The sequence below is a fragment of the Xiphophorus hellerii genome, chromosome 12 (assembly GCF_003331165.1).
Source record: "Xiphophorus hellerii strain 12219 chromosome 12, Xiphophorus_hellerii-4.1, whole genome shotgun sequence".
Lineage (NCBI taxonomy): Eukaryota > Metazoa > Chordata > Actinopteri > Cyprinodontiformes > Poeciliidae > Xiphophorus > Xiphophorus hellerii.
Genome location: NC_045683.1, coordinates 3,400,999 through 3,414,971, shown reverse-complemented (window position 1 = coordinate 3,414,971; position 13,973 = coordinate 3,400,999). Strand labels below are relative to the sequence as shown.

The following is a 13,973-nucleotide window of genomic DNA, read 5'->3' as shown; positions in this document are numbered from 1 at the left end:
TTTACTCATTAAGCATATTAGCTGACGTTTTGGCTACCTGAATTTACCAAATTTACTGCAGAAGAGGCTTTTCAAACAATCAATTTTGTTCAAATTGCTTAAATTAAACTATGAAAGTTTCATGTCAGGATTTCTGGTTCTTGTCACTATTTTCTCAAACCAGTTTCATCCAAAAGGCAAAAGTCCTAAGCATTGCATCTTGACCCGAACTGTACAGATTTTAGTGTGTCACATGAAAAGCACCAGGAAACAAACCAGGAAAGACAGGTTTTAGGTTACCTTTTGGTAGTTTTAGTAATAGCTTTAGTTTTTTCAAAGTTAATTTTTAGGTGCAGCATTCAAAAAGTGTTACATTGTGATTATGATTGGGCAATATTCAACAGAAGATATATTTTTTTAAATTATTAAATTAATTGTGAACAACCAACTGGTGTTTTCTCCCAACTTTTGCATTTTGAGGACTAGCCTAGCCTAGCCTAGCCTAACCTAGCGTAGCCGCGAGTTTGGAGTATGTAGTGCCGTAATTTGCTGACAGCTGACGTAAACTGCTTGTGTGGGGAAAAATAAAGAAATTTCACATCAGTTTGAAAGGTTAATAGATTAATAAAAACAAAAATAAAGAATATTATATCTATAATTGCAGTATGTTTTAGTTTTATAAACGCATTTAGTTATAATTGTTTTCCCATTAATTACTGTTTTTATTTATTACAGTTAACCAAAGTGTTTTCTCAATTTCCGCTTTGTTATTTTTGTTTATTTTAGTTAATTATAATAGCTGTGGCTCAGACTGGCATGAAAAACATCGGATATGGGGAAAATAAGATAAGATAAGATAAGATAAATCTTTATTGTCATTGTCACAAGGACAACGAAATTCAAAAGGTGCCATCAGTCAGTGCATATGTTTAAAAACAAAAAATAACTGTCTCACAATTCACACACAATGTAAGAATTAACAAATAACTGGTAAAAAAAAACAAAAAAAACAAATAAATAAGAACAGCCACATTCTCACATACATCACTTATGATGATTAATGGTTGTTTTTGATTGCATTTAGTTTTGTTATTGCTATCGGGTAGAAACTGTCTCTGAGACGGTTGGTTCTTGTTCTGATTGCTCTGTATCTTCTGCCTGAAGATAGAAAATAGAATAGAATAGAATAATGCAAGCTTAATGCAAGCTCGACGAATTGCATTAAGCTCTAATGCTATTTATATGGATTCACCTGAGATAGAGCAACGCAGCAACAAAGTACTGCATGATTTTGAAGTGGAGGAAAAATGATATAGTTTTCTGAAAAATCTTAAAGAAAAGCCTCCCACAGGATGCTGCTGCTTTTCTTTCACTTGACAACAAGTTACTCTGTGCTGACGTTGTGTTTACAAGGCACTGCAAATCTGCCTTTGTTTCTGTCGCCGTTTTATCTCCAACTTATCAGTCGTGACAGGAAATGATTGTAGCTAGTGGAATCCCTCTGAACTGTTTCCTGGTAATTTATCTCTTGAGTTGTGGTAACTATTCACCAATCAGATCAAATGTATATTCAAAGATGGAATAAGAGATAAAGTTCTGTTTAAGGTTAATTTATTACAGAAACTGGTTTGTTTTGTTTACAAATTAACTTTGCTTCAACATTTTTTCATGTGTATTTTGAAGAATTACATTAGAAACAGCCGATGGAAATGGGAAAATTCAAAATGACTTCCTCAATTTTGCAAAAAAGTCTTTACGCTCGATTTAGGTTGTTATTTTTTGGATTTTCAGAAAAAGAGTTTATGTGCTAAATGAGAGATGGAAACAAAAGGTCTGATGAAGCAAACATTCCCTTCCACTGGTGGGTCTGTGCCTTACCAGAGGCACGAACATCCAGAATGGAGTGGAAACTTTTTGGTCCATGTTAGTTTGCAACCTCTACTTCCTGTTTATCACAGCTAAACGTAGCATCAACATCTGACAAAATCATAATTTAAAAGCAGTAAATGTGAACAAGCAACATTTGTATTTTCCTTTTCTGCAACATATTAAAAGTTTGCATAAAATCTGCATGACAATTGGACACAAACATGACCAATGACTGCTACTGAAGTCCCTTTCTGCCCACAGCATCACCATCTGCAACTACTGAAGATACTCCACATTAAATGAGTTACGGGAGTTAATTTCCCTTTACAGAAAAATAAGCCATTTCAAAATGGAACTGAATAAGCATTGCAAATTAACGGTAAATAGAACTTCTCTTTTCCCATTTCTCTCAGCAGAAATGTTTCCATATTTCTTCCCGATCAATCAAGAGATCGAAATGATCATAAAAGTACCAAAGCTAGCTTCTGGTGTTCTTGAGGATTAGCAACATTTCCCAAATGTTGGGAATTTGCTGATAAAATCTGCCTGGGAAAAACCTCAACCAAATTCTCAGAATGGGTTACAACTAAACATGGAAATTCACTTCAACCTTTTTGTGACTGGGCGTGTAACACCCATCATCAATAAATCCTTGTTTTCCACAAACCTTACACATTAACCACAGATGTAAACATTTTTTTATATATTTACACTCTTGCATTGAACTTCTAATGATGATGGAAACATTAGACATTATATGGGTTTCAGTCTTTCTTTGCACACTGCAAAAACACAAAACCTTAGCAAGTATTTTTAGTTTCAAGTGCAACTAACTTAGTAGTTATGAAATAAGACAAAAGTAATTTTTCAGCAAGAAAGATGAGTTTGTTTGGCAGCACTTTATTTGAAGGAGTGTGAATAAAACTATGACACTGTCAAACATGAAGGAGTCTTCATGAATGTTTATATCTGTTGGCATGAAGTGTCTGTCAGTAAATCATGACACTTTAAATGGAAATATTACAGTTCTAATGGACTTTCAAAGCATGTTTTGATGTCATTTTCTTTAAAAGTGTTATTTAATAAATAATGCAAAGCTGACACTTTTAGTGCATTTTTAATGCATCTTGGCATTAAAGATGTCATTATTTACCAAATGACAGTTCATGACAGCAGTCAAACATTCATTAAGACTCCTTTGTGTTCATGACAGGTGTTATGTCAGTCTTATACAAATCCCTTCAAATAAAGTGTTTCCGTTTATTATTTTATGTCAATAATTTCTTAATATTTGTGAAAAAGTACTTCTGTTGGCAGATTATTTCACTAATATAATATGGGAAAAATGTCTTGTTAAAAGTTAAATAATCTGCCAATGAAATAAGTACTTGTTTTAATCAATATTAAGGAATTATCAACTCAAAATAAGCTCCTATATTTTGCTGAAAAGTTACTCGTAAGTTAGTTTTGTCTTATTTCAAGTGTACTAACATATGTGCACTAGGAACTAGAACAAAAGTACCTGTAATATTTTGTGTTTTTGCAGTGCGGGAACCGATTTCTTGATGAGGCAACATCAAGCCGTAGCCCCCGTCTGGCTCTGCTGCCTACAAATGTCATTTCCATTAAGATGTTAAATAAACGATAGACACTTTTCGCCTCTCTGCCTTTCCCAGAACATCGCTCTGCTTTTGACATTTAGTTGGAGAGGAGCACTTTTCATACGCTGTTATTTTCCAGAAAATAGAATACGCTTGGCATTTTCTAGTGCTGTTTGAGCGTACAGAGATCGACTTCAGATTTCCAGCAGTGAACTGTGGACAGAAGTGGAGAATTTATGGTCAGTAACCTAGAGAAAAGACAAAAAGCTGTTGGGAAGTTGTAAATAATTACACATTTTGTTGGTTTAATTGTTGGTTATGAAGGTCTGTCAAAGTTTTTTATTGGACTTTGAATGTTTTTTCACTTATTTTCAGGGAAATACTTTTTTTCTGGTGGACTGTTTAGCTACTTAACTTTAACCTATAGGTCATGTAACCATAAAAGACATCAACGGATAAAATCTTTTTACAAATAAAGGAAAACATAATAAAGAAGGCAAAACTAGCAGCTATTATTTTTACATTTCTTAAACCAAATTTTATTAAAACATCAATACAGTTGAAACCAGATATTTACATAGACTGAATAAAAAGTACTTTTTTTGTCACGATCGTAAGTTAAATCAGACCAAACTTTTCTTGCTCTAACTTAGTTAAAATTACAGAAATTATTTATATTCATTAATTACCAAAAAACTTGGCAACAATATTTTTCATCGAATTAAAAACTTTTCCCCCAATATATCAGTGTTGTGGTTCATGTCTGATGAACAGAGAATTTGAGCTCCTCCCCTTTTTCCCTTCAGGACAAAAAAGGCGGGAGTCACCATAGCAACAACTGACAGCATTTCTAGTGTGTTTTGTTCTCACCAGGTTATTCTATATTTTTTACAAGATAAAAGAAGGAAAGGTGTGTATTCTAGATATTTTAGGACAGCAGCTACATTAGCTTTAAAATTTTTAAGATTACACCTCAATAATTTGCACATTTGTATTAAAAAAATGCAAAAACACAAAGTCTGTCATGTAATTTTTGTTTAGTTTCTGGTGTAAATATCTTAGTACACTTGAAATGAGACAAAACTAACTTTTCACCAACATTTCTTTACAATTTATTGTTTTGAGTCAATCAATCTGAAAAGTACTACTTTCATTGGCAGATTATTTCACTTATTACAAGCATTTTTTCTCATGTTATAAGTGAAATAATTTCCCAGTGGAACCTGCACTCTTTCATCAATATTAAGTTAATTAATTTTACTTAACACAAGCTCCTATTTCTGGCTGAAAACTTACTTGTAAATTAGTTTTGTCTTATTTCAAGTGAACTAATATATGTCCACTGGAATTTAAACCAAATTTACTCAGTAAAATGTTGTGTTTTTGCAGTGTAATATCAGAAACATGGTGAAGCAATAACAGATGTCGGTTGACTCACCTGGTCTTTCTCTGGTTTGTCAGAGATGTCATTCATGCTGCTGGATGTCAGGTTCTTGTGAGGCGTTGTCGGACTATCTGATGTGACGCAGAAACAGATTAAGTTTTAAATTTGTCGGTTTTTCAGAGCTGAGAATGGGATAAAATGATGGAGGAGGAGGAGACCCAGGAGAAAGACAGTGGCCCAGAGACATCACCAGAACCTTTACCGCTCCGCTGCAATATCCATGCAAGCTCAAAGCCAGAAATGAAAAAATGAATGTCTATGAATCTAAAAATGAATCCCTGTAGCTGAGAAATATTTTGGGAGGTAAGCTGATTAATTTTTATGATTTTTATGAATATATACACAATAGAAAAATATAAAAGTCGATGTCTTTAGGAACAACATGGAGTTTTGATGTATTAAACCTACCATGCATCAGTTCATACCTGCTGATTTTTGGGACTACCTCATGCACTGTAATTTGCATTGTTAATTTAATGTTTTCTTTGTGAATAGGGGACCAAACTTGGTTCCACCCAGGGGCCCACATCCTTATAAATCCGGCCCTGGCTGGTTCAATGTTTTACCATAGGCACGAAAATCAGAAATATTTCAAAGTTCAAACCTCCAGCTCAGAAAAGAGTACTCTCTCCATTTTTCTGAGATGAAAAAAAGAAAATCTGTGCTAGTTTGCAATCTCCACTTCCTGTTTCTTACAGCCAATCGTAACGTCAACATCTGACAAAATTACTCACTAAAACCAGTGGATGGAAACTGGTGCCTTATTCACATTTTCTTTTCTTTTTTTTACTTAATTCAATGGAAACAAAGTAAGTTTTCTCCCAATCCACACAACACTTAAAACACACAACTACTGTATCTCCCTCTAGGGATGCACTGATCCACTTTTTTCATTTCAGATATCAATATCTGAGGTTTAGTATCGGCCGATACCGATCCGATAAACACGGATATAAGTGTACTGAATTCCAAATAGATTTAATAGTTCTGCACCAGTACAGCTCACTTAAAAACACCAACAGCTTCACCGGCTTGGTCAAACATAAGAAAACAACTTTAATTTGTTCAGTCAGTTAAATTAGGAACAAAACAGCCCATGCAAAATAAATAATAAAGAAACTGAAACTGACAAAAACAGTAGAAATGTAAAACATAAACTGCAATAAACCTTCTTTCAAATGGTTCTGAAAGTAAAGTTAGAAATTTTAATATAATTTGGATTGGCACCTGACAGACACCTGATCTTTTATTTTCAGTATTGGGACTGATACAGATATTAATATCGGATCGGTACATCTATAACCTCATCTAAGATAATTATTGCTAATTCTGCCTGATTTAACGACCTTACAAAATAACAAAGAAACTAGTTTTTATTGCATGTTAGATCCAAACATAAGCAGCCCTGATGTTAGTAAGGTTGATATTCCTCACACGTCGTTCTCATGGTTTATTAAACTTGTCTTTCCTGCTTACACAGCAGCTGTTCAGCATCCACTCAGAGTCACCGCTAACAGGTGAGGCTATCCGCTCAACTTCTCCTCACACCAAAACGGCTCACTAAGTGCTTTCCTTTGACTGACGCTCTGCTGATTCTCAGTTTCTGCCAGCGTGATGCGACCTCTCATCGCAGCCATCAGGGTGGAAACCCTCAGCAGGTAGAAGGATGAGCGGCGCCACTGGAGCTTTTTCATAAATCTGCCCCCTCAGCATTGTGGGTAAAACCAGGCCTGTCAGTATGATGCAGCCAGCTTTAAGAAATCTGCTTTTGAGGTTGACTTTATATTTGTTGTTCTTAAATTTTACATCAATAATGAGGGTACTGACCATAAAGACTAAAGGAAAACATAGTAATATTCCTGTACAGTGATGCTTCTTTTCTTCTTTTTTATGAAATTGTGTGAAGTATTTCTGAACAGTAAGTAACAAGGTCAACTGTTACTCTAACTTCACCTCCATTAGGTTAAAATGACTTAGTTCACGTTCAGCATTCTGACTACAGCTGGACAATAAATCAATAACAATATACCACGATAGACACGTGATCAATATCAATAGATCATACATCTATTGATATTGATATCTATTGAATATTCACTATTTTGAATATTTATGAGCTCCATTCCAGAGCCGCGCTGCGTTCTGGGGGAAGGTTGGTGGAGTGAACTAACTCACTCACTCTTTGGTGAGGCGCCAGCTTTTTTCACAGATTATCTGTCTCATCCTGTACTGTAACGACACAATGAAAGTTCAACAAATATGTAAAAAATATTTTTTTAATAGAAGCTACAAGCTGCAGCTATAACTTGACTCCACATGAGATTTTCTGATTAATCCTCCAAACTGATCTGACAGCAGAGAAGACACTTACTGCTCATAAATACTCCACACAACCTCAGTTCAAACAAGTTCAAACAACACATAGATGTTTTTCTTTCTTTTTTTGTTCATTTTAAGTCCAATTCACCTTTTTTCACCACTAGGTGTTCTGCATGTTGCAACCGGGTCTGGGGAACTTACTAAGCCAGTCCATACTGGTACTCCTTTGGTTCTGCAAGTCCTCCATGGAGATGTGACCCGACAGGCAGGTCACCGAGTTCTCCAGAGGACTGCGGGCTTTTAGCGGCAGCAGAGGGTTATCAGAACCAATCCAGGCAAGCAAGAAGAAGGACAGACAGGTGGAAAGGTCGAGATGAAGGACAGTCAATAGACAAACAAAATCAAGACTGTTATCAGATCTGGAGAGAGGGATTAATCTGTGTGTTAAAAGCTGTGCAGAGAAACTGTGAGTTCAGAGGAATGATGATGTTAAACTGGAGAAACAAGCAGTGGTTTCAACTCTTGTTCTCATAAAGATGCACTTTATCCTCCAAGGCGTTATAACCCATTAATGATTATCACTGATGGGCTTTATCTTTACTCCGATCCAGACTTTGACATGATGGCGCAGCCTATTCTTTCATCATCAAAATGTTTCTCACATCTGATAAGAGCTAATAAATAACTTCACTCTCCGCAGCTTCATGGTTGGTCACAGATTAATTACGTCGAGTTACTCAACGTTTTACAATCAGAGCAAACATGTTCATAAAGTCATTTAGGCCTGTGTGGTAAATCCAGACTCTAATTTCCCCAGTCAGGAGACGGAAACATGCTAATTTTAATGCAACTGTAATTCTGAAGCAGCGCTGCAAAAACACAAAATCTTAGGAAACCTGAAATAAGACAAAACTGAAGTACAAGAAACTTTCAAGCAACATATAGGAGTCAGTAGTTTTTGAATACTGATAAGAAAATTTGTTTCACTGGCAGATTATTTCACTTAAAACATGGCAAAATGTCTTGTAATAAATGTAATAATCTACCAGTAAAACTGATACTTACATTAATACCACTGACTTAAAACAAGCTCCGACATTTGCTGGAAAGTTACTTGTGAATTAGTTTTGTTAGCACTAGAAACTAAACAAAAATATTTGGTAACATTCTGTAGTTTTGCAGTGCCTTTCTTGTCTAGTTTCTTGTTGCAAATATCTTAGCACACTTTAAATAAGAAAGTAACTTTTCAGCAAGATATAAGAGCTTGTTATAGGTCAGTAATTTCTTTTTATTAGTAAAAAAAAGTATTAGTTTTATTGGCAGATTATTTCATTTATATCATGGAAAAAATGTTTTGCTATAAGTGTAATAATCTACCAATGTAACTAGAACTTTTTCACAAATACTAAGGAATTATTGACTTAAAACAAGCTCATAATTCTTGCAGAAAAGTTGCTTGTAAATTAGTTTTGTTTTATTTCAAATGTAGTAAGATATTTATATTAGAAACTAGACCAAAAACACTTGGTAAGATTTTGTGTTTTTGCAGTGTTTTTCTCCTGCTTTCACTCATTTGTGCACTAAATCATTTCTTATTTACAAATTAATCACTTTTCAGTTCTAAACAACTTAGTCAGCTTTATTCTTTTGCTTTGGCCTTGAGTTTTTTCCACCAGAGCAATAAAAAGTTGCATCACTTTGGCTCCTCTGTGTTAAGAGATTAATGCAGACGCCTTGAAATACATTTTAAAGTGCAGTTAGAGAGCTGATACCAAACACTTGTCACTTGAACACAGGAAACTGATCTACAGCACAGTAAACAAGTGTTTGCTGTTTATTTCTTGTATATATACTGTATATATATATTTTATATATTTTTTATTTTTATTTTAGATTTATTTATATTTTTCATCAAACAAATGTTAAAGTTTAATAATTTATTAAGGGAAAAATGTGTCCAAACCAACCTGGCCTCAAAAGATGCTTGTCGTCTAAACCTAATAGCTGGTTATCGTTTTCACTGTGTTGTTTAAACTTTTGTGTTACAATAAATAAGAGAAAAACTATAAAATTTTGAGATTAATCCCTGAAATTTGATAGAAAAATCTCAGAAATTTTTATATCAATTTCAAAACTGTTTCAGAAAAAACAAAGCAATTTGTTTGAAAATCAGAAATTTTTAGCTTTTCAAAATAAAAAGTGTCCTTGTTTTTCTTGAAAATTTCTTAAATTAATCTCAAAATGTTTATTATTTTCTATCTACAGTGGTTCTAATATGGTGTCATAAGTTTCAAAGTTAGTTGATTCAAAATGCTACAAAAATTAAAATGTTTCAAGGAGTATCCAGTAAATAATGTTTCCCTAATTTGACCAATTGGGCTCTAGTAAGAGTCCCACACAAAACGCTGTCATTTGCAGTTGGGCACTCAGAACTCACAGTACTTCTCGTCAATCAAATCTAAATTAATTTTGTATATTTTCGCAGTCGAATCACGATTTTCCTGTCCTGATTTTCTAGAGTGAAAAGTTGGAAAGACTGCACCAAACTGGCACCACTGTTACCGTTGTCCTGGTTGGAAAACAGCCTACTTGCGCTGGAAACCGTTTTCCCAATGTCGGCCAGAGAGCGGAGGTTGGACTTCTTGGTCTGGTGGCGGTGTTTCCGTAGCAACGTGTACATCACCTTGTCCTTCAGGTCTGCTTTCAGCTGGCCGATCTCTATCTGGTTGTCAGTGATCATCTCTGAAAGCAAACAATTGTTGCGTCAAATCTTAGTTTAGATTTTGTTGCAATGCAGAAAATATTCGTATTATTTTTACATTTTATGTAATCAAATTGTCCAAAACACCTTTTTTCTACTAAATTGTTGAGTGAATAGACATACAAGCTCAACAACAAAGATATTTACTGTTTTTAATCTGTTATTTAAGTTATTCAACCATCAGATTGCTAGGTAATGGGGCTGGGCTCGGCTGGGGTTGCTAGGTAACGGACTGAGCTCGGCTGGGGTTGCTAGGTAATGGGGCTGGGCTCGGCTGGGGTTGCTAGGTAACGGACTGGGCTCGGCTGGGGTTGCTAGGTAACGGCGCAGTGCCCGTGGAATGTGGCTTAACAGGAGGTTTTTGAAATGGCTGATTTTCCACAAACCACAAAACATGAACTTATTGCCAAAAAATGGTTGGTTGGGTTTTTTTAAAACGCTTTTTGTTTTTAGAAGCAGTAGAGACTCAAATTGAAGTATTAAAACATCCAAAATGTAAATTTGGCATAGCTGTTCCTCCATGAGATAATCTGATAAGTGGGGCATCCTTAAGATTATTGGAAGAGGGAAACTGGGATAAAAACTTGGCATTTGCCTCTCATATAAATACACATGCAAGTATGCTAAAGGTAAGCACCGTAAGCACACTGAACATAAGTAACTGCTCTGTATTTACCTCATAAATATTCAAAATGTACTCTACTAGCATCCTGTTTCATAATATATGATGTACCAAAAGTTCTACAATGTTTAATGTAAACCCTGAATTTCACAATGTAGTCGAGACGCCGATCCAAACTACAGCTGAAAGGATCTCCATACTTGTAAAGACTCAATTAGGGACTCCAGAAATGTTCCCATTTAAGAGTCTTGCTGGCAGGATATGGTTCAATCTAAAGGTCTGAACTATTTTTAAAAAAGAAGATCAGAAGCCTCAAAGCTGACAGAAGCCAGCCTCGGAGAAACTCTCTTCCTGCGCACGGTTAGTACAGTTAATGGCCCATCAGTCAAACGCCGGTTCTTTTCGGCCTGCGCAGTCAGTTACATCACATTAATCAGTCTGAGTGGGAGCTCTTCCTCCTGCTCCTTCGTGCAGACCGACACAGAGACGTCATAATCTCAGTGCAACTGGAGACGATGAACTGCCCTTAAAGTGGGGAAGTTTTTGTGCCACCATTTTGATTTTAGAAACTACTTCCTGAGTCCAGCTAATGCTCAAACAAACCAAAGACGCCTCAGACTCAGACTACATCACACTGCAGGAACATGATGACCTTTATCAGGCTGTGCAGCGCGGCTCCACGGGTCACATGATCAATTTACTCACCAACAACCTGAGGGAGAGTGGAAGCCTCCATGTCCAGCATGATGGTGCCTTTCTCTATGCAGGTGCGCAGCTCCAGCAGGCTGTGCAAGGACAGCGTCGCCACGTGGGGTTTACTCCAACGCTCTCCTCCTTTCTCCACCTTTTCCTCAAACTTTATCCACCTGCACAGACAGCAAAGCAGAAAATAAGGCGTCCAACAAATGGAAACACTTAAAACTGATTCAGATTATTATATAAAATAAAAAATTACAAAGTCATGGATGATCTCTGTAGGGCCTTTAAGGTGTCTTCTGCAGAGTTCATAACAGAAATTTGCTGTTTACTTTGTAAAAAATTTAATTAAATTTCACAATTTCTGTGTTTCAATTAAATAAGAAACGCAATTAAAATCACATGTGAATATGTTTATTTATGCGATAAATCATTACAAATCATGCCGCGCCATCATTTTCCTACCACTTCCTGTCGTTGATCACATGACTTGTGATGAGAACAAAAAGTGTTTCCACTGCAGTTTTGCAAAAATGCACTAATTTAAATACAGCAAAAACTTTTTAGAGAAAAACATGAGTTTTTTTTGTTTTTTTTACCACATTAATTTTTTTTGTTTTTTTTAGCCAATTAATTTTTGTAATTCCATTTGGCACAATTTTATGGCCAATAAAAACACAGCTAGTGAGGGTTTTCTGGGGGCTTTGAACATGAACTAAACCAGGGTCTCTGCAGGTTTCACCAACTCAAATTTATTACTTTTAAAGACCTTTATCAATAAAATTTAAAACCTGACAGAAATGTACAAAGGAAAATCGCATATTTTACATCGTACTAGTGCCAAGCTGTTTTGCATGTTTGTACCTTTAGAAGATCAGGCTCCAAGTTTGTTGATTTACCTCATTAATTAGTCTTTTTTTTTAAATCAAGCCTGTCAGATAGATTAATTGATTTTTTATTGTTTACATCCAGCAGTGCTTTGATTTCTAAACCTCTCTCTCTTTGCCCCTTTGTCCTTCTGCAGAGGCAGATAGATGGCAGACTGGACTGGTTCTGAGGTTTTCATTCGGCCCGTTTGGCTGCCAAACTTGCACTTGGCAGACGGACGACTCAACGACTCCGGGTTTTTATTCTCCAGTTGTCACCCAGTCCACACGCAGAGGCATTGCACAATATATTCACTTCTTAATGTGTTTGCAGAATAATAAGCTTATATTAAATTACTCAGATTTTACAGGTGATTCTATCAATCTATAAAAGAATACAAGCAGCAATAATGTGGCACGTATTCCTATCTACCGAGCCACTAATCTATCTTTTTTTACTTAACTAAGAGTATAAATTCAGTCCAATTCAATCAAAATGGTCAAAATTGAAACATTTATATTGTTTTTAGTCTTTATTCACATCATTTCTGACAAACATTTTGTCCATTTACTGTGGTTTTAATAGCCCACAATGCTTTTAACTCAGTTAAATTCTGTTAATTTATGTTCAATTCGCAATAAATTGAACATCTTCGGATTCAAATTCAGCTACATGCTTTCCTATTTGATCCTCGGTTTAATACAATGGAGACAAATTACATCAGCAGCAATTCCTCATACTGAGCAAGCACGTGGGAACAGTGGAAAGAAACAACTCCCTTTGAACAGGAAGAAACCTCCAGCAGAACCAGGCTCAACTGCAACAACTGATGGGGGTTCAGAGGACAGGAAGTAAACACAGAAAACCCCCAAGAAGGGAACTGAACGTCGTATTTACGCATTAATCTTGTTTAAGCTCCATTTTGCAGTTATAAATCAGTCACTACATCAGAATCACTTCGGTTTCTATCTTATAAGGTATCGGAAATTGAATTTCTTGAATAATCTATTGAACTAGTATAAAAACAAAAGCTTCATCTTATTAAATGCATAAAATTTTACGGCTGTAACTAACGACTATTTAAATAATCAATTATTTGACCAATTACTCTAATGATTAATTGATTAATCAGACAAAAAAAAAGTTTTTCATTTAACCACTTAAAATTATTTTATACCATAAGAGAACTACATTGAAAGATCCTTTTTTAGATAAGAAAATAAACATTTTATTGCCTAAAATACCAAATGATATAATTAATTTGATGAATACTTGATTATTTGTAGCAAATGATGCATCTGCAGCCTAAAAACTGCTGACATCAACGTCTGAAAGTGCTCAATAGGAGGAGAATTTTCTTTACAGAATTTGAACCTTGTGAAACTAAAGCTGCCACCTGAGAAGTTCTGGGTAAAACAGATTTACAGAGAAATTGATTTACTTTCATCTTAAAAGCAAAGTGTAGATTCTTTGAGTCTGTCTACTCCAGTTAACGATTAATCACGATTATTTAAATAATAGATTAATCGTTTCAGCCCAATAACATTTCCTGCAAAGTGCTCCTACAAACCATTCAGCCTGAGTGATTTGAAACTTTTATCTGCAGGACACTTGGTCAGAGGTCAGGAAAACAAATGGACTCATTTGGTGCCTGGAACAGCAGCCCAGGGATCCTGTTTCCACTGAGACAGTTTCACTCATCCAGTGCTAATGATGCATAAACAATCATCCCTTCTACGTCTTATCACAATAATCTAACAGGCCACACAAATGGACCTAAAATGATATTTTCTTAAAGTAAAACTTGCTCAAAAC

General features: G+C 35.3%; 1 protein-coding gene across 4 annotated transcripts in view; it reads right to left on the bottom strand.

Annotated features, from left to right (window-relative positions):
- The window catches only part of slc4a4a (solute carrier family 4 member 4a), a 60,327-nt gene that overhangs the window by 22,372 nt on the left and 23,982 nt on the right, over positions 1-13,973 (bottom strand). For 2 of the 4 annotated variants that reach the window (XM_032577861.1, XM_032577859.1), the window contains 4 exons: positions 11,301-11,461; positions 9,775-9,954; positions 7,414-7,509; positions 4,888-4,964 (listed from right to left, as the gene is read on the bottom strand). In XM_032577861.1, the coding sequence (XP_032433752.1) occupies positions 4,888-4,964; positions 7,414-7,509; positions 9,775-9,954; positions 11,301-11,461 (514 nt within the window). The remainder of the gene's footprint in view (positions 1-4,887; positions 4,965-7,413; positions 7,510-9,774; positions 9,955-11,300; positions 11,462-13,973) is intronic. The other 2 variants (XM_032577862.1, XM_032577863.1) reach the window with 2 other exon arrangements.